Source organism: Hippocampus comes, unplaced genomic scaffold (genome assembly GCF_001891065.2).
Source record: "Hippocampus comes isolate QL1 unplaced genomic scaffold, H_comes_QL1_v1.1 scaffold96, whole genome shotgun sequence".
Classification (NCBI taxonomy): domain Eukaryota; kingdom Metazoa; phylum Chordata; class Actinopteri; order Syngnathiformes; family Syngnathidae; genus Hippocampus; species Hippocampus comes.
This window is the reverse complement of record NW_017806074.1, coordinates 1,389,982-1,413,924: the sequence shown is the minus strand read 5'-3', so window position 1 is coordinate 1,413,924 and position 23,943 is coordinate 1,389,982. Positions and strand designations below refer to the sequence as shown.

The window sequence follows — 23,943 nt, the reverse complement described above, 5'->3', positions numbered from 1 at the left end:
TTTTTTTGTTGTTGTTGTAAATCAAGCAGTGGTAATACAGTTACTTGAAAAGAAATTGGTCCAACCCTCGTGGTCAGTGTGAGATTTAAGCAAGCAAGCTGTCCTCTGCTGAGAAGAACCATGCCCGCATGGGGATCTTTCTCATGTATCTAAAACTGTCCACGTTTCATCCCGCTGCACTAAGTCCCTTCTCCTTTCCCCCAGTCGCTCCAGTAACTCCGCTAAAAGGCTTAGATTAAACAGGATTAGCGCGTTCAAAGATCTTCTCTCCCGCAGCCATCTGCCCACCTACCTTGAGCCAGCAAGTGTCTTATGAGCACCATGCCATCGCGTCGCCGCTGTCTTTGCAGGAAAACAATAACAAGTGGTTGCTTGCTCCAACGGTTTGTGACCTTCTTCTGCACTGGGAGACTTCTGGACTATGCCAACTTGTAGGACGTCCTTGCAACACCCAAGGGGAAGTGCTGGTTTCAGGATCTAAACACGGATTTAAAAATGTCCATCTTGTGGAGATATCTTTTATTTAGTTTAGTGCTCATGTTTTTGGACCTGAGGACTGGTAGGTATCACTTCATTGTTGGATTTCGTCCAATGGTCCAGCCTGAAGCATCTTTTGTGTCTCCGCTAGACGCTGTACTGGAAGGATCCTCCATGGGTCCACTCGAGGTGCCACTTGGCAGCGAAGCGTTGTCGTTCCGGCGTGTCGTCCGTGTGTCCGACGTCATGGTGTCCCGAGGAAGTCGCGTGGCTCTGTCCAGGCGCAAACGCAACATCCTCTTCCCGAGCGGCGTCAAGCTGTGCGCGCAGGAGAGCGCCAAGCAGGTGGTCGCAAACCACCTCAGTTTCTTCCATCTCAGAGGTAGGTCCATACTTTGTCGGATTCACTCTAGACCTTTACAATTTTTATGGTAACTATCCCCCAAAATGTCCTGTGTTGGGGAATATTCCTCCTAAGAAGCAAGGTAGCAACAAAAACGAGCCTAAGGAGCAAATGCGTTTGAACCTTACTAAATCAAATTCTTGATAGATATTTGACGTGTGTGACATCAGGCATTAGGATTTGAACCGAAATCTCAACTTAATGGGTCAAAATTCGAAATTGTGCAACCTCAGGTGCGAGTTTCTCTTGCAAGCAAATAATGCCCACTTTGGGCTTTTTAGAAGGAGAAGGACTTTTCGATGTAGAACCTGAGAAACAGAGCTTCCAGGAGTGTCCACCGTGTGCTCTCAGAGTCCACTCCCCTGTTATTGATTTTGTGGTTCCTTGTGTTCCCCATGTGTCTGCAGTGTGCCAGGAGACGGTGTGGGAGGCTTTCAAAATCTTCTGGGATCGCCTCCCCGAGCAGGAGGAGTACCAGAGCTGGATGAACCAGTGCCAGGAAGGGTTGGCGACGGCACGAGACATTGGTACCTACTTTAGCCAATCGGAGGAGCATCAAGGGGTGATCAAAAAGGTGTGTGGGAAAGTCAACATCAGCATCACACGATCACGGAAATGTGCTTATCAAAGAATCAACAAAAGACCAAATCCACAATGTAAGAAGAGAACGTACTAAATAATGAAAAAATAACTCAGGCTAATACACGAGCGAACAAACTAACAAATGAAAGAACTAAATCAACAAACTAAGAACTTTATTGGTCTATGCACACCTCTCTGAGGTTTTGGTTAAATCTTTTATTGTCTCTTAGTGGAGTTCTTAAAAAAAATAAAAAATACTACCCAATGAAAGAAAAACAAACTAACAATGAGCAAACCAGTGAACGAAGAACATTCAAACTAACAAGCAAACCAACAAATGCCCAAATGAAAGTGCGACGTAGGTATGTGGGGAGTGCCTGTGCGTGTTTGACCCTTTCAGGGACAGCGGTTACTACAGTGGACAGCTTATCGTGTTATCGGGTTACAGGGTCCATGAAAGGGTTAAGTGTGCTGCTTTCGAGCGAGACAACCGAAGTCTCTGCGTGGAAATAGTTAGCTAGCTAATGAGCATTAAACTGTAATGCAGTCGGTCAATAAAGCCCATCTCGGCAGTGTGTCACCACCACAGTGGGTCATTACTTTGCTGTTGGGATCTCACTTCATCATAGCAGCAAACAGTTTGCCAACTCAGGCCCCTGAGAGATCTCCCCAGCTAGCTTAGCTACAGTTTTCAAGGATGAATCATGTCCAAGCAAACAAGAATGGATTTATGGGACCAAAAATGCGCAAAGTTCAACCCGATTGTAGCTCTGGCCATGGTACGGCGAGGTATCCTGGTTGAAATAAGCCTAAAAAGACAAACCTGGCGGTAAAAGTCACTGCCACAACGCATTAGCGTACTTTAAAGTTCAACAGATGGATTGCAACTAAGCTAATGTGAGCCTATGGGCACCTTATGGTGTGGAAAAAGCGCCATATAAGTGCACACAATTTACCATTTTGCATTTTGATCAAATTGGATTTGTCGTTTTTTTGGACTGTAACCATTCGATTCCATTTAAAAGTCATCCAGAGGTGTCAAATACGGCTCTGGACAAGCAGGCAAAGGAGTTCTCGGGGAGCTTCTTCACCTGCCGGTTGAGTCGAAGCACCAGTGGCTAAAGCCAAAATGTGGCAGGCTTGTTTACTTTCTGGACGTGGATTTGACACTTCTGATGTCAACACAAATAGCAAATTTGATTTTATGTTTTGGAGTGTGAGCTCTTGAACTAACTAAAAAGTGAAGAACAACCTAACAGGGTGAAGCCGTAGTTGCCAACTGGCAAATTCGATTTGAAATTTGATTTCCAAATGTGGTCACAACTTAGACGTGTCTCAAGGGACCGTGCTATTTGTACTCTGTTATGTTACGGAAATGGGACTCCTTACAAATTCTGCCTTTTAACCAACCAAGCCACTTGAACCAACTTCCTGGCCCTCCTTTTCAACCTTGGTGTCCTTGTGACCCAAGGGAGTTAACCAGACGGAGTGTGCAGAAGTGAGTAGCAGTGAGCGTAAGCACATCAGCATCCACCGTACGTCTCCTTGAAGGTCCCCTTGACCTCCGTCAATCCTTTTGGTGCTTCAGGTTGACACAGAGGAACAACAACAAACTCAGTGGGAGGCTAATGCCGGTGCTAACCTTTCCTCTTTCTTCTTCACATTTGCAGAAAATGTCAGCGCCTGGCTTGAAAAGGTAAATCCTCTCAATCATTCGTCAGCATCAAAACATTGTCTGTGTTTACCACATTGAATTTTATTTATTTTTATTTTTTATACGCTTCACCCTCCAATAATGTGTAGTGAACCCACTCGATCCGGACACCATACATGCAGGTAAGGTCTTTTTTGACTTTCTATCATGACCGTAGTTCTTCAAATCTCGGTCGCAGTGCCTCAGTCAATGGCAGTTTGAATGAAGAAAACATCTCACCTTAAATAAGGCCACAGTTTCTGATGCACTTCAGTTGTATTATTGCCGTGAGCAAGAACAGAATGCACGTTTCATTCCAGAGCTGCTATCGGCTACGACTCACACCCAGGCACTCCGCACAAAGACTCTCTGACAGTCAGAGTCTGACTTCAGCCAAAGTGCAGGCTAAAATGTCACTTTGCGCATCCAAAATGTTCCTTTCTTGCTACATCTTGTTTATAGCATATCATGTATTTATATTCATACTACTACTACTAGCACTGCGGTACTTTTATAATCATTATCTCCATTACCTGCCTGCAGTGTATGCATATGTTGTTATTTTTCTAGCACGCCAGCTCCCGAAGTGACGATCACCACTAAGGCTTCTGCCAAAGAAGGTAAGCATCACTTCTAACGAAGATGTGTATTTTATATTGATGAAACGATCATGTTAATGTTACTAACGACGACTCTTTCAACCACGCAGAAGATATCGACGAGAGCGAAAAAGTGGAGGAAGCAGCTGTCATTGTGCCAGAAATGGAGGTGAATCCATGCGCGAAATATGAGTATTGATATTTTACCTTATTGCTTGCTTATGTGTTTGACATTGGTAGCATTGTACAGTGCGGGTTTGATTCTTGGTCAGTGTACCAATACCCAGCCACTGCCCAAGCCCAGATAAAAATGGCTGGCCTGCATCGGGAAGGCCTGAAAAACTGTGTCAAACCAAAACATGCGAGTGACTTGCTGTGACACGGAGAAGACGAAAGTCACTTTCTCTACTTATTTATGTGTTTGATTTTTTTTCCCCTCCCACAGCTGGACAACGACATCCCTGTGGAGCCAGTACCAGCAGCCGTGTTGGAGCAGGTGGTGGAGCTGAGCATCCTCCTCACGGGAGTCATGTACGATGATGACTTGGGCGACCCTCACTCGCTACACTATCAGACGCTCAGCAGACAGCTTGCTCAGAAGGTCTTTCTCTCACACACACACACACACACACACACACACACACACACACACACACACACACACACACACACACACACACACGCACACTGTTCCTAATGAAGTGTCCAGTGTGAAAACTATAGTAGCAAAATTATTTTTGTGTAGATTGAGGACGCCCTGTCGGCACTTCCTGGTTTCAAGAGCGTGTCTGTGATGGACTTCAGGTGAGTTTTCTCTCACGTGGCTTAATCCCAACTCATCCCATTTGTGTCAGATCCACTTTATGTTGACTGCCATGTACACCACACACAAGTGACGCTCCTTGAAAATTGCTTTTTCCTTGTTTTCATGGAGGCCTCACAAGGATCTGCAAGGGTAAGTTAGCCTGTTTCCACCTTGAACTGCACCTAAAAAAATGTAGTTCTTTAAGCCTGTTGTTTCATGAGAGCGCTTGTGCGCGCGCGCACGTATATGTGATGGTGCGTTTGTAAGTGTGTGCATAGCTGGAAGAGTGTGCACGTGTTTCCTGAGTCTTCCTTGCTGCTTGCGCTAATGGTCTTAGCAGGGTTCAGTCACCTGTTAAGGTGGATCAGCAGGGAGGGCGGAGGGGGCGGTCACAACGGTTATTTGAGCTTTAGCACCTGAAGCTGATGACTTTAAAAAAAATGGTGCTCTGGCATTCATTTTCACGTTGGAAATCTTAAAAATGATCTGTTCCAGGGTCAAACTGTGGCCATCCTGGAACATTTATCAAATGGACTGGCAATGTTTTAAGTTACCAGTTCATACAAGTGTAAAAAGAAGTTAACCATTCTAATGATGCTCTGTGTGTGTGCGTGTGCGTGTGGGTGTGCATGTGCGTGGAACATATATGTATAAACAAAAAATGGACAAGTGATTTCAGGTAACATTTGCAGAGGTGCCTAAATATTCCATCTGACAGGAAATACCGTGCTACTCAGTCAACCTGATGTCACCAAGACTGTGTGCCTTGTAGAGAGGCAAAAAAAAAGAGTAAAGCTGTGTGCAAAGTAGGTCAGAGTGGACAGCTCCTTGTAGTCATCCTAGGCTGATAGATGACTTTTTCCTCTGCAAAGCCTTTTTGGACGTGTCCTGCGCCATTAGCACGATATTGATCGCTGTGCTGACTCTGCCTAGAGCGCCTCCCGGACGGGAGTCAATTGGCCGAGTCATCCGTCATGGCTGAGAGATGAACAAGTCTTTTAACAGCCTTTCGCGTTTTCAGTCACATGATGAGAGAACTCATGTGATAGTATTTGTTTCAGCAGGAACCCTATTGATTTTTCTGCATATTTCTGGGAACGGGTGGTGTGCCAGCTCACGTGAGAGGCCAATTCTGTTGTAATGTTGAAGGGAGAATGTGGTTAAAGTGTGGAAGGGCCGTACGTTTTTTTTTTGGGGGGGGGGGTGGTCGTGTGCCAACTCCGGTGGGATGTTGAAGGGGGTTTAAGATGTTTGGCAATGGCTGTTCTGAGTTGAGATGTTGACGGCACTGCTTGTGAATGGCGGTGGGATGCCCACGGACCAAAAAGCGGATTGTGGTTTGGGATTTTTCTTTCCTGGTAGTTTTTATTTTGACTTTCTCGGTTAATTTTAAATCATTTTTAGAGCGGCCTTGTTCGTTTCTTCAGTCGAGTAATTTTTATTAGCGTTAGTATGAGTTTTAGTTTTTTATTTAATGAATATTTGTTAAGTGGAAGATTAAAAAAAAAAAATCACACTAAGAATTGTGTATTGAACTCTGATTCCCTAACGACTGTTCGACTTTACATCTCCCGTGCACCGATATAATAAAAATAAAACCTGTAAGCTCAAGTATGAAATTAATTGACAACAATGACAACTATAATGTTACGATCATTATATTTAACATTTATTAATGTGAAATATAAATTCAGCTCGTAATGTAAACAAAAAAAAAAGCACTAGCTAGTTTTTTTCAATTTGAGTTTTAGTTCTTTCGTCCATTTTCATGAATGACAATAACCTTGATGGTTGCTAAAAAGATGTCGGTTCGATTTTGTGGGCGTGGCGTACAACCTCAACTGCTCCAAGCGCAACCCTCCTGCATGTCAACAAGAATTTTTGTGTGAATAAAATTTCCTTGAACTAATGACGGCTGTTGTTCACCCAGGCTGGACGGCCTCGTGGTGGACTACGCCGTCACCCTGGTGGTGGACGACACCGGCATCAGCGGTGACCAACTGGACTACCTCACCCTGCAATCCAACCAGGTGGAGAACTCATACCGCGAGGTCAAGGAGCACCCGACACTGGTCTACGCCATCAGCGAGCTCAAGACCTTCGTGACTGAGGACCTCCTGAAGGGCGCCCTGGAGAGCGGTGAGACCCGCCTGCACAAACAGCTACTTGTGAAAGGCGCTTGCTTTGCCGTCCAATGCAAACTTTCTCGAGGTCACCCGAGACGCTCGGCAGACGCTGCAGCGACATGACGACACAACGCTTTTGCCACATGAGTAAACATTCTCAAGCGCTCATCTGTTTCTTATTTGTCTGCTCTCGTCGTCAGAGAGGACAGAAGCAAAAAAAAAAAAAAAAAGTGGTCCATATTTAATGAACAAATAACAGTGGCGTGTTTTTGGGACGGCGTAACCCGACTGCGCTGCGGTTTGGGTCCTTGTCACCGACTGTGCCGCAAAGCCAGGAGGACAAGAAATGGGAGACGCTGGGGATTTTTACTCGGTTCACTCCAGGCTTTTGTGTTGGCTGTGGGAAGATGTGGAGAGGTTGCACTCATCTGCTCACTAAGTAGGATATACTCTCCCGCTGCTGCACCGGAAAATAAACAGACAATTATTTTATCATTGATTGACAATTAATCACATGTATCGTCTGCCGTTTGCCAAAAGTCAGCATGGATAAGCTCCAGCTTTTCTGGACTCGCGTATATGTCATTGTGACCGTCCCATTCAAAATTGGCTTGCGGTTGACTGGTGACCAATTCCTGATGCATTCACGCACCCATGCGATGAATGCCTCTTTTTATGGTTGACGAGTGCCCGCACGTGCTTATGCAATCGCGGCCTCGGCGCACAGCGGCTGATCTTTTCAGATGTTTGCTCAGTTCTGGACCTTTTGCAGTTAAAACATCATCTTGTATTCATGCTGGTTCCTCTCCTGCTTCCATAGTGCCCGAGACTCCCGAGACCTTCCACGCTGCAGGAGAAACCTTGGTGAGTGAGTTGCGAGTCCAAAATCACCGACGCAGTTGTGATTAGCTCCATCCAAGCTTATCGGACATCTATCTGTCCGTCCATTCCCTCCATAACAGATGTTGTTTGCTTGTAATTGCTTTTAAAATGCGAAGGCCTGCAAAAACGAGCGGATTTGAATTTGAAGTCCTTGTGACGGAGACTCGACACTCATTATTCTCGTTATTATATTATAAGTACCTGTCCACTTTGTGGTGTTTCACGCCCACTCGACTCAGGAAAAATGACAGATGGGAACTTTGCATCAGCTGAGGAATTAGCTGCTTCACATTATTTTGGGAGGAAATTTGAGAACCAGGATGGCCTCATCAATGTAAGCGTTCACACGCACTACAAACAATTTCCCGGGCGACACAGCCACACGTATACACACAATGGGCTGTCTCTCCCCTCTGGCGGCGGCGAGGTCGCGTAGCATCAACATGGAAGTTGATTCTAAAAAGAAATAATAATAGTGCAACTGAGAACCAGTCGCTTCGCACTGATCGGTCTGCTTTAGAGTGATCGCTGGGCAGGCTCGAGGTCGCAGAGTGTCACCATGGAGGAGAAAAAAAAAAGGGAGGAAAATTTTTCCTCCAGGGCGACCGGGTTGGCACACCGCCGTGACCGCTTCACAGTGTACCATGGTCAGCCACGATTCTGCCAGTGGCCCACAGATGTTCAACGGAGCCAACACACACAAGAGACACGGTGGCCACAAAACGCCAACATATCGGCAACTACCAGTCAGAGGATAGATGTTTTCCCCATTTCACATGAAAGTGAACAGCGATCCAACTGGAACAAAACATATTTACATGTTGATAATTTTTTTTATTATTAATGAGAAAACAGCCTGTTCAAAAATCACGCACATTTCTGACAAAAGTAGCTTGAAAAAAGGGCATCCTGATCACTTCCAACCCAACTTCTTGTACAAAGCCGATAAAAGGACATCAAAGATGAGAATGTGTTTTTATTTTTAACATTGTGGCATGGAACCTTTTAAATACAACTCTTAAAAACGGGTTCTTTCTTTCAATGTTCTTTTATTGTTTTTCTTTCATATATATTTTACAATGCGGTGCACTTTTTTTTTCTTCTTAAAATTGGAACAAACAAAAAAAAAAACATTTTAGGAGATGGTGAGGGGCCATTTCCATTTATTTTCGTGGGGGGGCAATTGATTTGAGGCATGATTTGTGTTATCAGCATGGTCATGGGTCGAATGAAACTCACTCGTCAACCCCCCCCACCCCAAAAAAAAAAGTACTGCAGCATGTGTGACATGAACCTGTAGCACCAGCTCACCAGGTAACAAGGATAAGCGCACCAAGGCGAGGGATGAAGCGGATTAGTTTGTTTATTGTTGCAATAATCTGCTGCTATTTTCAGGTCAAGCGATACCATCTAACGTCTGACTTTACTTGTGCGGCGGAGCCCTTCGGGGCTGCTCTAAATAACGTCTGGTGGTTGACTTAATTGAAACCCATGATTCCGTGAAGTGAAAAAAAAAATGTCGGGAAGTAAATAAAAGCTGAAAGCAAATCCTCGATTTAGCTGATTGCAGTGCTTTTTTAGACATTCTTTGGAAAATATCATTTCAGTACAATATTGATGCTGGCATCGCGTTCCATAAACTTTGGCCTGGTCACAAAAACGGATTCACTTTGTGGGATGCTGAAAGGAGCCTCGATGGAAACATAGATACGCTACAAACGAATTCTTGTGAAGAAAAACTGACATGCTATGTAGGAACGGGTGTCCATTGAAGGCCTCACAGCAAAGATTTCAAAGCTAAATAATTGAGGCTTTCCTATATTTAGCCAGTCAATATCACATAGTTAAGGTTGCCTGTGGCCCCAAGTTTGGATTGTCCGAAATAATCCTTGTAAGTGTACAGTATATTTTTTTTCCTCTCAGAAGTCGGACTTCTTTCCTCAGAATTCATTTATGTTCTTCTCTCTCTACATTTTTTTTCCTTTTTAGCGTTTCTAATAGTGTACCCCTTTGTACTTAGGCATGCTTGACACATCATCTCAACAATTTTGGTACGGCTCATCATTAATTTGAATTGAAGCAGAGCTTCTCCAAATGTTCGACTCTTGTTGTGTATGAGGCCAGAATTGTGTCAGCAATGACTTTCACTGAGCGAGCATGTTGAACCCATGTTGTCTTGACGACTTTTGAGACCGGGTCGGGTTACAGGAGCACACGTACGCAATGCAGCTTTCGTGCTACGTTAATTGCGTCTCATTTCACTTTTCTCTGGAATTTCCAAGGAGCTTCCTGAAAACAACCTCGAACGGGCTTTTAGTTTTCAACAACTAATCATGTTTGTGATGCAGAATGAACCAGCAGAGGCTCTAATCCCGGACGACGTCATGGATGACGTCAAGGGAGACCAATTGCTGCCTGAAAGCGTTGGCGGGGACACGGTGGAGTCTTCTGAAAGCGACATCGTTGTCCTGGAGGAGAGTGTCGAGATATCCTCCCCTGCTGTGGTTGCGACAGCCGCGCCTGAAACTGGCAGTGAGTCTTAATTGTCAACCCATGTTCCCTCCACGTGGAAATCTTAGCCGTGTTTTGAAAAATTTCTCTGAGCACGGTTAGTAGTAGCAGGTCAGTTAGGGTTTCCAGTGTTCTGTAGTCTATAGTACAGTATTGTGGGTGACCTAAACCATTGCGAGTTTCAAATTTCACAGCATTATTTCATTGCGGAAATACAACACCCCTAACTTAGCCAAGTTCTTGAATGACCCCTTATGAAGTCCCACCCAGTGGCATTGGTCCACAGCTCATTTTGTACCAGGCTGCAGAGAGACCGAACAAAAATATTTTTATAAGATTACAAGCTTGCAAAAATTTGTTTGAAAAAATTTGTTTTGCTCTGCAAAGATGTCGTCATCTTTACATGGCTAACTCACCAAGTTTCACTGAATTTATACATTTTTTTCAGGCATCAGAGAAGAGGATCTGCTTCTGGAGAACACCGTGCAGACCGCCGCTGCAGACAAACCCGCAGAGGAAGACCAGCAGGTGCCTCCCCCCTCCGAGGATCAAGATGGCGTCACGCTGCCCGAACCACCGGTGGTGGCGGAGGCCTCAGGCACAGGGGACCTGGACAACCTGCTGTGGCCAGATACAACTCCGGCAGCACAAGACACCGAAGACGTGGTGGTCCTGGAAGAGGAGCTTCTGGACAATGGTGTCGACACCGAAGACCTCCCCGTGAGTGAAACCGCAGATGATGACTTTGTTCCTGAGGTACTGAGCGAGGCAGCTGAGGAAGGAGGCTCGAAACATCCTGAGGAACCTTTAGTTGAAGAAGCTGGCGTGGAAGAAGCAGCAGAGAGTGATGGACAAACTCCTGAGGAAGCACCCGCCTCAGCTCCGGTGCCTCTTGAAGAACCTCCAGAATCTTCCGAAATCGCGAGCGACGACATCGCGGACGACGACATCTTGCTGGTCAACAAAGACGCACCATCGGTTAGCATTCCTTTAAGCCCCGCCCCACCGACTGCAATGTCGGCCGAGAAGGAGTCGCCCTTCACCCGTGTAGCCGTCGAGGCCCAACCTGACACTGTCATGCCGTCAATCGTGGAGGTAAGCTGGAATGTGGCGCAGGAAGTTAAAAAAAAAAAAGGATGACGCCGATTGACATGAACTCACAAGAAATTTACCATTATTCCTCAGATCCAAAACAGTGATGAAAATGATTCTCCCATCGAAGACCTCGCTTATGACGTCTTCCCTTACGGCTTGATCAACCACACGGAAGAAGGCAGCACTGGATTCCCGTTCAGCGTATCTCACGTCACCGACCCGGCCAGCATCGCCATGCCGGCCAACCCTGGTCGAGCGCTCATGGTGTTCTTCAGCCTGAGGGTGACCAACATGATTTTCTCTGAGGATCTCTTCAACAAGAGTTCCCCAGAATACAAAGCACTGGAGCAACGCTTCCTAGAATTGGTACGCTTCAAAAGAAAAATCACTTGTGGTAATCTATAGTTTCACTCAACACGTGTCCGATTTTGCCCTGCAGCTTGTGCCCTACCTCCAGTCCAATCTGAGTAACTTTGAGAACTTGGAGATCCTCAACTTCCGAAACGGGAGCATTGTGGTCAACAGCCGGATGAAGTTTGGCAAGCCGGTGGCTCAGGGCGTCACCACCACCGTCTATCTGATCCTGGAGGACTTCTGCAACACAGCCTACCAGACCATGAACCTAGCCATCGATAAGTACTCCCTGGACGTTGAGTCAGGTTCGTATTTTACTGCGGCATTACTAGACTGTGATGCAAGCATCTTGGAGAGCGCCTGAGATTTCATGTGTCGGGGCTGTCTGGTAATAATAGCAACACGTTTAGTGCAAAAGGTTAAATATAAACGGTAACGGGGGCATGCCAACTCTGTCAGATTTTTTTTTTTTTTTTTTTTTTTTTTACTTGGTAAGGACTCCCAAAAGGGGGCCCCATGGAAAGGGATGTTTTTTTTTTTTTTTTTTTTTTTTTTTTGCGGAGGGGGGTACAAAATGAACAAGTTGGCTACATGAGCACTTCCTCAGAGGAGAGTGGGTGCGGCAACTATGTTGTTGAAGGAGGTGTGATGGAGTTTGGTGTTTTGTAGTGTTAGTGCTGTCAATCACCAACTGGCATGTGGGCACCCTCCATGAGGTGGGAATTAAAACTGAAGTGGGGGTCTGGCGTGATACTCGCGTGAATTATGAACGCCGATCCATCTGTTTTTGATTGGGCTTATTCTCATTTTGCTCACGCGTGATCTGCCAACTGACTTTTGAGTGAGAGGGAGGACACACCTGCTATACTTGCTAGCCTATTACCAAGCGCCAAACAAACAAGCAAGCATTCACACTCACATTCACACCCAAGGATAGTTTTGGAGGCTTCAATGTACCTCATAGTCATACTTTGTAGCAGTAAACACGGTGAGGAGGAGGATTTTGCTTGAGGTTTCTTATTTTTTTCCCCACCCGCATGTTTTTGTTTTCCTTGCCCAGTTGGTTGCTTACGTCAGGGGATGTTGCTAATATTTGTCAACTGTGAGTTTGTGAAGCCCCTTTGAGACTCTCGAGACGGAGGGATTCTATAAAAAATAAACGTGACTTGACCAGAGCGGGGATTCGCACACTGTGGTGCTTGGCACCCCAACCGTATTGAGAGTCTGCGGCTTAAAAAAAAAAGTTTGGCAAAGGCTACGGTAGTGACATAGAACATCAACACGAGTGAGTCGACAAACTCACCACCGAACATCAAAAGCCACCGTCACGCCCATGAAGTCACCTTGGAAAACATGTCTTTATGCAATGTGAGACCACGAAGTCCTTTTCTTATATCCCGTCCCTGAAAATGGTGAATCATGTTTTGTCTGCAATGCAGACTGTCAAAGTCTTTCTAAATCAAAAGCTTTGCACACTGATGAGGTCACAAAAAAACATGACTTAGCTCTTTTTTTTTTCTTTTTCTGGTCATATGTTCCTCCTCAGTGGCAATAAAGTTCGAACTCATGTCGGCTTTCTTTTATTGCTCTCTTGCTGATCGAAGCAACATGGCTAATGCGCTTATCTTGACAGAAAGCCGTCTTGCTCTCGCAGGAACAGATGACAACTGTTAAGAATCATCTTCACGGTTCTGTTGCAGCTAGCGCAATAATGCAAACTTAGACACTTGTTATTGTGTTTTTGCGGTTTCTGCAACAAACATTAGCGGCCGTTACGAACTTCCTAAACACAATTTGTCAACCGTTTTCATGCGAGGTCTGTTTCTAGGATCAGCCAGAAAATGTGGAGCCATGAGCAAAAATGATCTGTGTACAAAATATGTACTCAACTGCGATCCCAACATGAGAGTGCTAAAAAGTCCAAATATCCCCGTTCGTATTTAAGTGCTGATATCACATGTACTAAATGTGTTTTTGATCTGCTTTGACACTTTTGCACAATAACAATTCCTGCGGTTCTGCGACTTGTAGGCGACCAGGCGGATCCGTGCAAGTTCCAGGCATGTAACGAGTACGCCAAGTGCAAAGTGAACAAGTGGTCGGGCGAGGCCGAGTGCGTGTGCAACGCTGGCTACTTCAGCGTGGACGGTCTGCCTTGTCAGAGCATCTGTGAACTACGCAGCGACTTTTGCCTCAACGATGGCAAGTGTGACATCATCCCTGGTCAGGGAGCCATCTGCAGGTGGGTGGAGATTAGGGGGAAATCATCTGTGTGTGTGTGTGTGTGTGGGGGTCAGGCGTGCGCGTCGACAACCTGCAGGTTGTCGAGGCTTAAATCACAGCAGGCACGTCTCGTCTTTTGCATGGAACATGCGGGAGGAAAAGAGAACGCCTCCCGCGTAGATGGTTTACTCAGCATGTAACTTCTTTCATGTACATAAAATAGTTACATTTCAAAACCTGGGCCTGTAATCAGTCTCTGAGATGAATCACGGTGAGAAGTGTGCAGTCTTGCCACATTAACAACTAACTTTCATTGTTTGAAATTCTTATTGAATCAAATATATCGCTTACCTGTGCCAACCATCTTGACTCAATGTTAATGTATGGTATGCATTCTTTAAAAGACTACTGTGCCCTCTTTTTAGCCCTATTTTTTCTTTCTTCTTGTTGTTTTATTATGTTTTATTCTGCTCCTGCATGAGTTCAACCTGCTAAAGCTGACATTTGGAACATGTGGTTGTTGTGCTCGCTGCGGTTTTATCAAAATAATTATGACCAGACATGCTGGAGGCTCTAAACCACGCACAACCTTTTGTTTTGACGCCAAACAACACATCATTGAGTACTTCTTGTTGTCTTGGGCACTGTATGAAGTAAACAAATGATGGCGTAGCCTCACGTTTTTCACATTGACTGCCACACTAGTAAAACGCAGATCAACCCCAATTTACAGACGGCAAAATGTTAAAACGCAACATGCATAACACACTGATTTTGGATCACAAGTAATAAGCGCATGGCAGCTAACCAGTCGGTGGCTAGCGTGAGAAGCTAACATACTGGTATCGATTGCCCACACACTGCTGCTCCTCATCAGAAGGCTCAAATCAGATGGACCCAAATGCATGACGCCGATCACACACGATATCAATCAAAGTCCTTGGTTCCCAAAAGGTTGCGCAATACAGACTAACAACTCTATCAAGCTAATGGGAAAGACAAGAACTCGAATTTACATACACTGCCCTTTCCAGGTGCCGTGTTGGTGAAAACTGGTGGTACCGAGGAGAGCACTGCGAGGAATACGTATCGGAGCCTCTAGTGGTTGGCATCGCGGTGGCGTCAGTGGCCGGATTCCTTTTGGTGGCGTCTGGAGTGATCTTCTTCCTCGCCAGGACCTTACGGGATCAGTATGATAAGGATGAGTCAGAGGACCCAATACGGTATGGGAACTTTTTACCCTTTTGTGACAACATTTCCTGTATTATCCAGTACCCCAATGGCGCGAACTCCGAATATGCTCGATTCTAGCAGGTCAAAGCATGATTATTAACCTCGGGCATTGAAATGATGGCACGAATATCTTGATTTACATACCACGGAACCACAATGACACACTGGACGATAAAGAAGCATTATTCCGTCTTTTGAAGTATTTGACCTTGTTAATTAAGACACAAATAAATTGTCTTGAAGTGTTTTGGAGGTCGGTTCATTGTCAAGTGAAGCGTTACACCAATGAGGGAAGTGAACCTTTCGACCTGTACTACAAGTAAGGCTTTGAGGAAAGCATACCTTTTATAACCGTGCTGGGACCCAGGAAGTGAACCCTTCTAGACTTCGAAGAGCCACGGAAGTGGACCGGTTCAACCTTGCAGGGTCTGAGATTTTCCTTCACGTAATGTATTTCAAAATGAATCCGTTGGGTTATTTTGTTTCAGGGGTCAGACTGAATGGAGATTCTCCTGGCAGTTTGGCAGTCAACTTTAGCCACCACACAAAATCCTTCACTCTTTATTCATGATCCTTTTTGGGGCAGTCACACAAAAGAAGGACACAGTCTGTTGTCTTACAAGTGTTGTGTGTGGTGATGCCAACTGCGGAGCAAAACTGCTAATCTTAGCCGATTAACTACTCCGATAGGATGTCGATTTGCAGTATTAAGGCACTTGTCGTGATAGTCTGGAGTGTGGTTTAGGCGGAATTAATCTGCATTATTATGTTGACTAAAAGGGGACATGTATTATGGGGTCATTCTGTTTACCTCGAGCTTTCCGGGCAAATTTTTCTTTTGGGGTGCTTTCACCTTTGCCCTGGGGTGTTCACACCGGTTAAAAACACCCCAAAACAAAACATTTTCTCCTGAGATCGGATCAAGGCTGATTGCTTTCTCGCCACCCATTCAAATGATTCATGAGCAACTGGTTGCTTTCGCCCGTAACACAGTTTTATATCACACCTGACCAAAGAATCCAAATGTAATAATTTGCCAGTTGGATGGAATTTCCTGTTCTTACCGCATCCGAACTAGGGGTTCAATTGTAACCGACTGCTCCACATCAAGTTCGATTACCATGTTTGCACCTGACCAAAGGCAGAATACAATATTGTTGCCATTATGCTAACGCCAAGGAAGGGAAATGCTCTAAACATGCTATGGCTAAAAAAAATAAAATAAAATAGGATTTTAACTGTGCTACGGTCAGTGAAGTGCATAATCACTACTATCAATAAACGTGTTCCAAAGTGTATTACTAGATCTGTGCTAGGAAGGGTCAGGTTCCAACAGTTGCAAAAACCAAGGAGGTGTCCCATTTCAGCCGTTTGAGGAACAAGCAAATGTTCCATCACAGCTATGCTGTGCTAGGGAAATGAAATTGAACCGATGCAATCGCACTTGGGCCAAAGTACTGTACTGTCACAACCAAGCTGAGGCCAAGGAAGTGTACTGTTACAAGGTGCTCGGGCCCGCGCTACAGGTAGATCATGAAAAACGGTTCAAAAATTGCTGATGTCTAAGAGCCTCAATCAACCCCCCACCCTCATGGCACGATTCTCTGCAGGCGCGCAGAGAGCATTCCGTCGTTAGAGAGGGCGACCAAGTACAACCCCATGTACGAGAGCGAGGCCACCACCGGCTACAGCCACTACTACCGCCGCTACCCCGAGGCTCCCGTCTACAGCAGCGCCAGCGCCGAGGCCTCCACCGACTTCAGTAGCGAGGAGATCCGACACATCTACGAGAACAGCGAACTGACCAAGGAGGTGAGTCACCACGCAGTAATCGCAACTCCGCCTGCCCAGTGTACACTTTTATCTCCATGTGATGTCATGTTCCTTTCCGACAGGAAATTCAAGACAGGATACGCATTATCGAGCTCTACGCCAAGGACCGTCAGTTTGCAGACTTCGTGCGGCAGCATCAAGCGTAAATAAACACCATATAATCTACCGTACAATTGCTCGGCTGCCATTCCCCACAGAAGCTCTGCAAATGCGTCCACACGTTTTATGCCGTAAGTGATTCTCGAGTGTTTTTTTCTGCAGTGTTCTGGATACCCGAAGAGAAAGTTCTTCAGCACAGACATGAAACAAAAAGGTATTTCTTGTCAATTTGTCTCCCCCGAAAACTGTTCAAAATAAAAAAAGATGTCCTTTTATAACCCTGAATGGAAGAACAACTAAAAACTCAATACAAAATTAAAAAGGTAGCGGCGCCAATGAAAAACATGTATTGTCACCACTTAATGGCCTCCATATAGTTTGCCGGGTCAGAAAGTGGTGTTGTCGAATGAAGACGGCGTTATGTGCCAGGCCACCACTTGGCTGCGAGAGAGTCAACTACTGTCGTGTTTTTATTGCGGTTCTGACAGGGATTTTGCAGCTCCAGCGGTGCCAAGGTTAGTCGCCTTCTGGCTGCAACTTCAAATTTCGAGGACAATTAATATCCTCCGACTCTCTACAAAACGGGCAGATTGCATTCTTGTGAATACAACAAAAGTCGACCTTCCCCCCAAGATGCTCTTCCACCCCAGCACAGTCTGTTTGTTATATATAAAATAGCCCGGAAAAACCAACAAAGTGACATACAAACCTAACAAAACAATAAAAATGAACCAACCAACAAAACTAGCCAAACAAAAACTAATCATCAAAGTAAAACAACCAACCAACTTAATACAAGCAGTAAACTACCAAAATGACTGACAACCAACAAAAACAAATCAACCATCTAACAAAAAAATAACCAACCACGAAGCGGACAAAAACTAGTCAAGCAAAATGAAGCAACCAACCAACATAATCCAACCAGGAAACCAACTACAGTAACCAACTAACAACCAACTAAAACAAGCCAACCAACCAACGGAGCAAACTTATCAACTCACAAAAAATGAAGTAAACCAACCAACGGAGCAAACTTATCAACTCACAAAAAAATGAAGCAAACAAGCAAGCAACTAACCAACCAACCAAACACTCGGATCAACCAACCAGCTCATAAAAACTAACCAAAAAACTGCAAAACAAATCAACCAACCATACTGAAGCAACCTCCAGAGCCCCGACAAAAACTATTCAACCAACCAAGCAACTTTAATGAAGCGACTAACCAAAATCAAGCAACCCGATCAAATATGAAGTCACCAACCAACCATGCTAACCACCTAGCGATCACCGTACCAATCTGACATTTGTCTTCTTGTTCACAGAACAACACGTCTGTCTTCTGGAAGGCCTGGTCTGAGCACTCACATACGGTCTGTCATCCAGGACACCTTCACCTCTTTCCATGTTTGCATCTGTCTCTCCGCGAGAGGCGGGATAGCGGTCGCAGACCGTCTTTTCTTCCGCGTCCTTCCTTGGTGCCTTCTGCTGGACATGTCCCTCCGTGGAATATGTACTTCAACCATATTGTCAAACGGATGAAAATGAAGAACTTCAAGCATTGCTCACGTACCCGCAGTAACGTAGCTTAGCTAATAGCGACAGCTATCTCCTTTTTGCGTGCGTGTGACGCTCACAAATGAGCCGAGAGATGCCGAGTTAGCTGCGATTTAGTGGATGGTGCTCATGCTCGTCTGTGTTTTCTTGATGTTTTTGACGTAGTCCTCTAGCATGAAAGTGACACGTTGGGATAAATTCTTGTCTAATGGAGTACTTAGCGTCAAGGCGGCCAAATATTCGATGTCGTGGAAGGAGTTTTCCCCGACGTTTCAAGGCTCCCACCGAATCGGATGCTTGGACATGTTTGGACGTGGCGAGGCGGACGCTGAAGGCAGAAGGCAGCGAGCCCCGTTGAGAGGCGGCATCCAGAAATAAGTGAAAACACATTTTGCCGAGGGAGATATGTTTGGAACAAATGCTGGACTTTCATACGTCCCTGCTCAAGAACGGTGGAAGAAGCGACAAAAACACTTGAAGGTTAGCAGCAATTCCTTTTGAATGTGACTACCAGTTTGGCCCCGTCATGGTGTTTTCTTTGGTTTTTGTCTCGCATTCCACCCTTGGACGCGTTGCACTCCATCAGCGTTCTCCCCGCACTGCAGTAAATCGTAGCTGTCCCACTTCGTTATGATGTTTAGCTCGCACACATGCACACACGCATACGCAGAGTTGATGAACACCATGCCTTTTGCAATCAATCGCTTACTACAGTGGAACCTCTTAAATCCAACCAGGTTGAGCAATTAGGACCTTGACCCAGTTTGAACGTCGGTACGTCAACTGGCGACAGCGGGTATCACAAAAAGCACACAAAGGATTAGATTTTTCTTTTGAGTTTTTAGAGAAGAATATTCTGGAAGCAAAAAAAAAACAGGATGAACTAATTGTTCCAATTAAAAAATGTTTTAAAAAAAAAAGTTACATTTTCCCCAAAACCCAACAAAAGATATTTGTTTTACTATTCGTGGTTAACTGCTGTGGTTTAAAAAAAAGTGTCTTTTTACTAAGTTACAACGGCTTGTTTTGTTTTTACATTTTATTATACAGATTGCCTATAATTAATAAACCATTTATGACGGCAACAGTTTGACTATTTCTCCAACGGCGGGTTCCAAAATGGAATTTTGGCCATCGACTGGTTTGTGCTTAACTTTAGAGGTTCCGTTGTAAAGCTGTGTCTCAGTTCAAGCAAAGGCCACCAGACACCAACGTCCACTTCTGCACAGTCAAGTGCACTCTTCTTACATATATATGAACGAGTGAAAATATCAATTCCGATATCCCAAATGTTTTATGACCTAGTCATGTACTTTTTATACTCTTGATCTAACCGTATGTTTCCATCCTGTGCAGCTGCTTCACTGCCCTGTGCAAACCAAAGCCATGTGTGTAAAATAAAATTGTGCTTTGTAACACATCAGACTTTCTATGTGACACTTGGTTTGATGCACTCTGCCGGGTCGCGGAATTAGCATCTAATCCCACAAACCGGATTAGCCTCAAGGGTGTGGATTAGCGGCCCCACCTGGGGCCGTGACGGTGTCTAAAAGTGTGCCCCGCCGTTAATCGGCCTACGTCACGCGCTCGCTCGCGCGCACGGCCGTCGACGCCGGACGAGTGACACGGTGTGGCGCAAGTGTGCGGGTGTGTTGATGTTGCAAAAGTGCAAAGGACAAAAGAAATGGATGCAGCTGGTATTTGCTGATTTTGTAAAACGTTTGCCAAATGCGAAAAGCAGTGAACCCAAAGCACCTGTGTTGGTTGCAGCTGTGTGATGGATGCGCTCTCCTTTCACTCACTGCGATTCAACAACGATCAATTCCACAGCATCGACAAAGTAATGTAATCCGCACTTTTAACCGGATCTGCAGTGATTAGCGGTGGTCAGAAATTACCCGGGTGCAAAGGAATAATCCTGATAAGATATCTGGTGCCTGCTCCTGTGCAGCAAACATCAGCAGGTCGATGAAGAGACTGAAGATGCTCAGAACTGATTTCCACAAGCTGTTCCACCGCAGAGGTGCGGAAAGTTGTGATGAAACGCAGAGAGAGGAACGCAGACCTCAATGAAGCGAGGCCTTGGAGGCTTCCAGATGAAAAGATCTGCAGCGGTTCTCTGATTGGGCCCTGAGGGACTCCTCTCAATTGTACTGAAGGGTCCTTTTAGGTGAAGCAAAAATTCACATCAAATCTGCACGGTCAGCATTCAGGAGCACTGTTTTTTTTAAAAAATTTGTTAACTGGATGAGCTAACTTCAAAATCCTCCTGGCACTCGAACGATGGCGGAGGAAAATGAGACCACAAGAGAGTGAGTCCCATGCATCAACTTTTGACTGAAGGCCTCATCAATCTCCCGCCATGCACTTTTAATCCGCCATCGACAAGCGTTTAAATGGCAATGGTGTTTGAAATGCGAGAGCAGGTATCCGTGGCAACGGGAAAAAGCGAAATAAAATATGCGGCATCATAACGAATTGGTTGCGGATGGTTTGGCTTTGCGGTTGCGCTCAACTTGACAGTAATGATAGCCCGCAGGGGATCCGGTGGATGTCTCAATGAGCCTACATGCAGACGCTCTCGTTAAGTGTCTTATTTATGAATGTGTACTTTAAATAAAAACCGAATATGGCTGACGAGTTCTGGATACGCCAGCTTTTATACAGGTCTACACAAATATCAGTGGTAGGAAGTAGGGAAATACAAATATTTGGGTACTTAACTGTTGTCGGTGCTGTTGTCGTTACCTTGAAAAAGTAACTTGGTTGCTTTACTGATTACTTGATTAAAAGTAAATTAAAAAAAAAGCAAAGTAATTTAATTACCAATTGCTTGATTTTAAAAGTGAGATTACAAGTTAATTTGTTACATTCAGCAGATGCCGACAACACCTCAATGTAAAAATGCTCACCAATTTTGTCAATATTTTTTTGCCCAAAATTTTTGGGAAGTGTATTTCTTTACAGTAATGCTTACACATAGTTTATTTGAAGAATAAAATAAAGCCAGTCATTTTTTTAACTTAAAAAAAAAACAGGTCAAATGTGTACCCCTTTTTAAATCAGAGGTTCAATTAAACTTTTCTTGATGAACTTTTTCCACTGATTTCAACTCTCCCCTTGTTGATTCAGTGTAATGAGTGTTTCTGGATTTCACTTCACACTTTCACGCACCCTGTTACCTGATAACATGATAAACTGTCCACTGTAGTAACCGCTGTCCCTGAAAGGGTTAAATAGGCAACTTGTTCATTTTATCTTCCACTAAAGAAATAAAATAGACATTCTGCCAAATCAGTAAACACAAATACATTATTAAAAGAAAATGACAGTCCTCCCAAATTTCATATTACATAAATAAGCTAATATCATTAAGAATTTCAAAATACTACTTTAGCAATGGGAAAGGGCATTGCTGCTCTGTACTACATGTGCAAGCCAAATCATTAAATAGATCAATTTCACCCCACTCAAATTTACTAAGCAGATGCTAACATAAATAGCGTGTAACAGATGAGTTCAATTATTTCCTACGGGGGAAATGCGTTTTGAACACAACTGCAAAAAGTCAACCGCAATTTTTTTTTTTTTTTTTTTTTTTTAAGCTTGGCAATCACTGAAAATTGATCTCATCACTCTTATGAGAACCCTGCAGTTCATTTTGTGTCCTTTAAGCATTTATAATAAGCTTTTTGCTTTCAAGATGCTTAAACCGGGTTTGGATTTCTGGCGTCAGCATGTCAAGCAGATGTTTGTGGTTAAAAAAAGAAAAGAAAAAAAAAGAAAAACAATAGCACCATCTCAAGTGTTCTTACAAGTCACCTGACCACAGATGGCCTCACTTAGCAGCCACCGAGAGAATGATTCTGAAGACTGTTTTTTTTTTTTTCTCACAACTATGGCAACCACTCTGTTTAACGGAGAGCAAAACATCGGAATTCATTTGTCAGGTGTCTCCCAATACGATACTTTTGCAGGTGCATCCCGCTCTGACTCCACTTTGTATGGATTTGGCACTTCCAAATGATGTATTTCGGCTCATGATACTTTTATCTCTTAGCCATGCTTAGTCAAGGGGTTTTCTGTGTCACACCGAGTTTGATTTATACGACGCAGATGGGCCGGGGCCCTTGGGATGACTCAACAGAGCGAAGACCGTAAAACAAATCGCCGTCATGAGGGCTCTTTCCAGCGTCTTCGGCAAAGGGAAACGCTCAAAGGTCCAACGGATGACAAAGTGCCTTTTCATGCAAAATCACCCATTTAACCCAAAGCGAGTGTCGCCTCTGTGGTCAAAATGGCGATGCGGGACATTTCAAACCAAATTCATTCCAAGTCTTTTGGTGCGATTGCTTGTATCAGTAAAGTCAGTTTCGGGTTCTGGGATTAGCATCACACTTTTCCTTAGGGCCGTTCTGTGAGGTCATCCTAAGACTCTAAATTGTCAACACGTATGAGTGGAAATGATTGTTGGTCTCCATTCCATTTTCAATACTTTTGGAGGCGACTGTTTGTGCCCCGTGCTTGACTGGTGACCAGTCTCGAATTTTCCCCCACCTCTTGCTCAAAGTCAGCTGGGATAGAATCCAACTGAATCCTGAGCGACCCCGATGAGGACAAGCGCTGTACAAACTGGTGCGTGGCTTGGTTGCACGGTACAGTAATCCCGAATGAACAAAACAACATCTTCAATCTTGGGACGTTCAAATGATGACGATTTGTCGAGTAAACGGAATCCTCCTCATTTTTCGGAGAATTTCCACTCGTTTTCCAAAGAAGTCTACACTAACAGGCCAAAGAGACACTTGAAAATTTGGATCTTGCACCTCTCCTGGGAACATTGCGCCAAAAAAATTGCTGCTTCTGAGTGGAATTCCCACAAAAGGCGGTGGAAAAAGCCGTCACGGAGTTTTGATTCTTCCAAAAGTGGGCACAAAATGAAAGTTGACCGGAGTGCAATCACGGGAATAATATCGTCGAGTAAGCGGTGAAAAACCCTGAAGGGGGTAGAAAGTGCTGACGTTTGACGACAATCCGCAGCTAAAGCAACTATGACTTTGTTTGAGGGTTCAATCAGATCGGGTGCTGACGACTTGGCGTCTTTGGATCGGCCTTGGCTTGGTGCTTTCCAGGAATCAAGCGAACAACCACATTTTCATAACGTAACTCCATCAGAATCTGCAGACGCACGACGATGCACACGTGATACACTGCGGGAGGCATTTTGCCTTTAGCAGATTGGCTGACATGAGAGTGAGACACTGAACAATTCTCCTGAGATTTTTTTAGGGGTTTGAAAGGGCTGGGGGGGCTTCTTTTTGCGTATTCCAAAAGAAGGAGCAGCCTCAAACAGAGCGGCTAATAACTAACCGGGCAGACTCTCAACGAAAGTACACCAAAATTGATGTGGCGGCGAACATTCCAAGCTGCATGATTGGGTTTCCCTTTTTGTACATCACATTACCTTG

General features: G+C 44.7%; 1 protein-coding gene across 3 annotated transcripts; it reads left to right on the top strand.

Moving 5' to 3' along the window:
- On the top strand, positions 1-19,307 carry impg2a (interphotoreceptor matrix proteoglycan 2a). 3 transcript variants are annotated; one of them, XM_019894575.1, is made up of 22 exons: positions 1-559; positions 629-859; positions 1,288-1,454; positions 3,133-3,158; positions 3,266-3,298; positions 3,726-3,775; positions 3,865-3,923; positions 4,200-4,355; positions 4,500-4,558; positions 4,689-4,709; positions 6,490-6,698; positions 7,506-7,549; positions 9,916-10,099; positions 10,527-11,173; positions 11,264-11,539; positions 11,613-11,832; positions 13,559-13,769; positions 14,785-14,973; positions 16,594-16,795; positions 16,879-16,958; positions 17,078-17,129; positions 18,244-19,307. In XM_019894575.1, exons 1-21 carry the CDS (start codon positions 496-498, stop codon positions 17,118-17,120), a joined length of 3,171 nt encoding a protein of 1,056 aa, XP_019750134.1. In that variant the 5' UTR covers positions 1-495; the 3' UTR covers positions 17,121-17,129; positions 18,244-19,307. The 3 variants fall into 3 exon arrangements, with proteins under 3 accessions (XP_019750134.1, XP_019750132.1, XP_019750133.1); XM_019894573.1 differs by having other exon boundaries at positions 1-859; XM_019894574.1 differs by lacking the exon at positions 4,689-4,709 and having other exon boundaries at positions 1-859.
- Positions 19,308-23,943: the final 4,636 nt, after the last annotated feature.

Excerpts from the sequence above, each read along its gene's own strand:
- impg2a (XM_019894573.1), top strand. The coding sequence starts at position 496 with ATGTCCATCTTGTGGAGATATCTTTTATTTAGTTTAGTGCTCATGTTT. Across the intron at positions 11,540-11,612 it reads AGCAACGCTTCCTAGAATTG|CTTGTGCCCTACCTCCAGTC; the intron begins GTACGCTTCAAA and ends TTTGCCCTGCAG. Across the intron at positions 16,959-17,077 it reads TTCGTGCGGCAGCATCAAGC|TGTTCTGGATACCCGAAGAG; the intron begins GTAAATAAACAC and ends TTTTTTCTGCAG.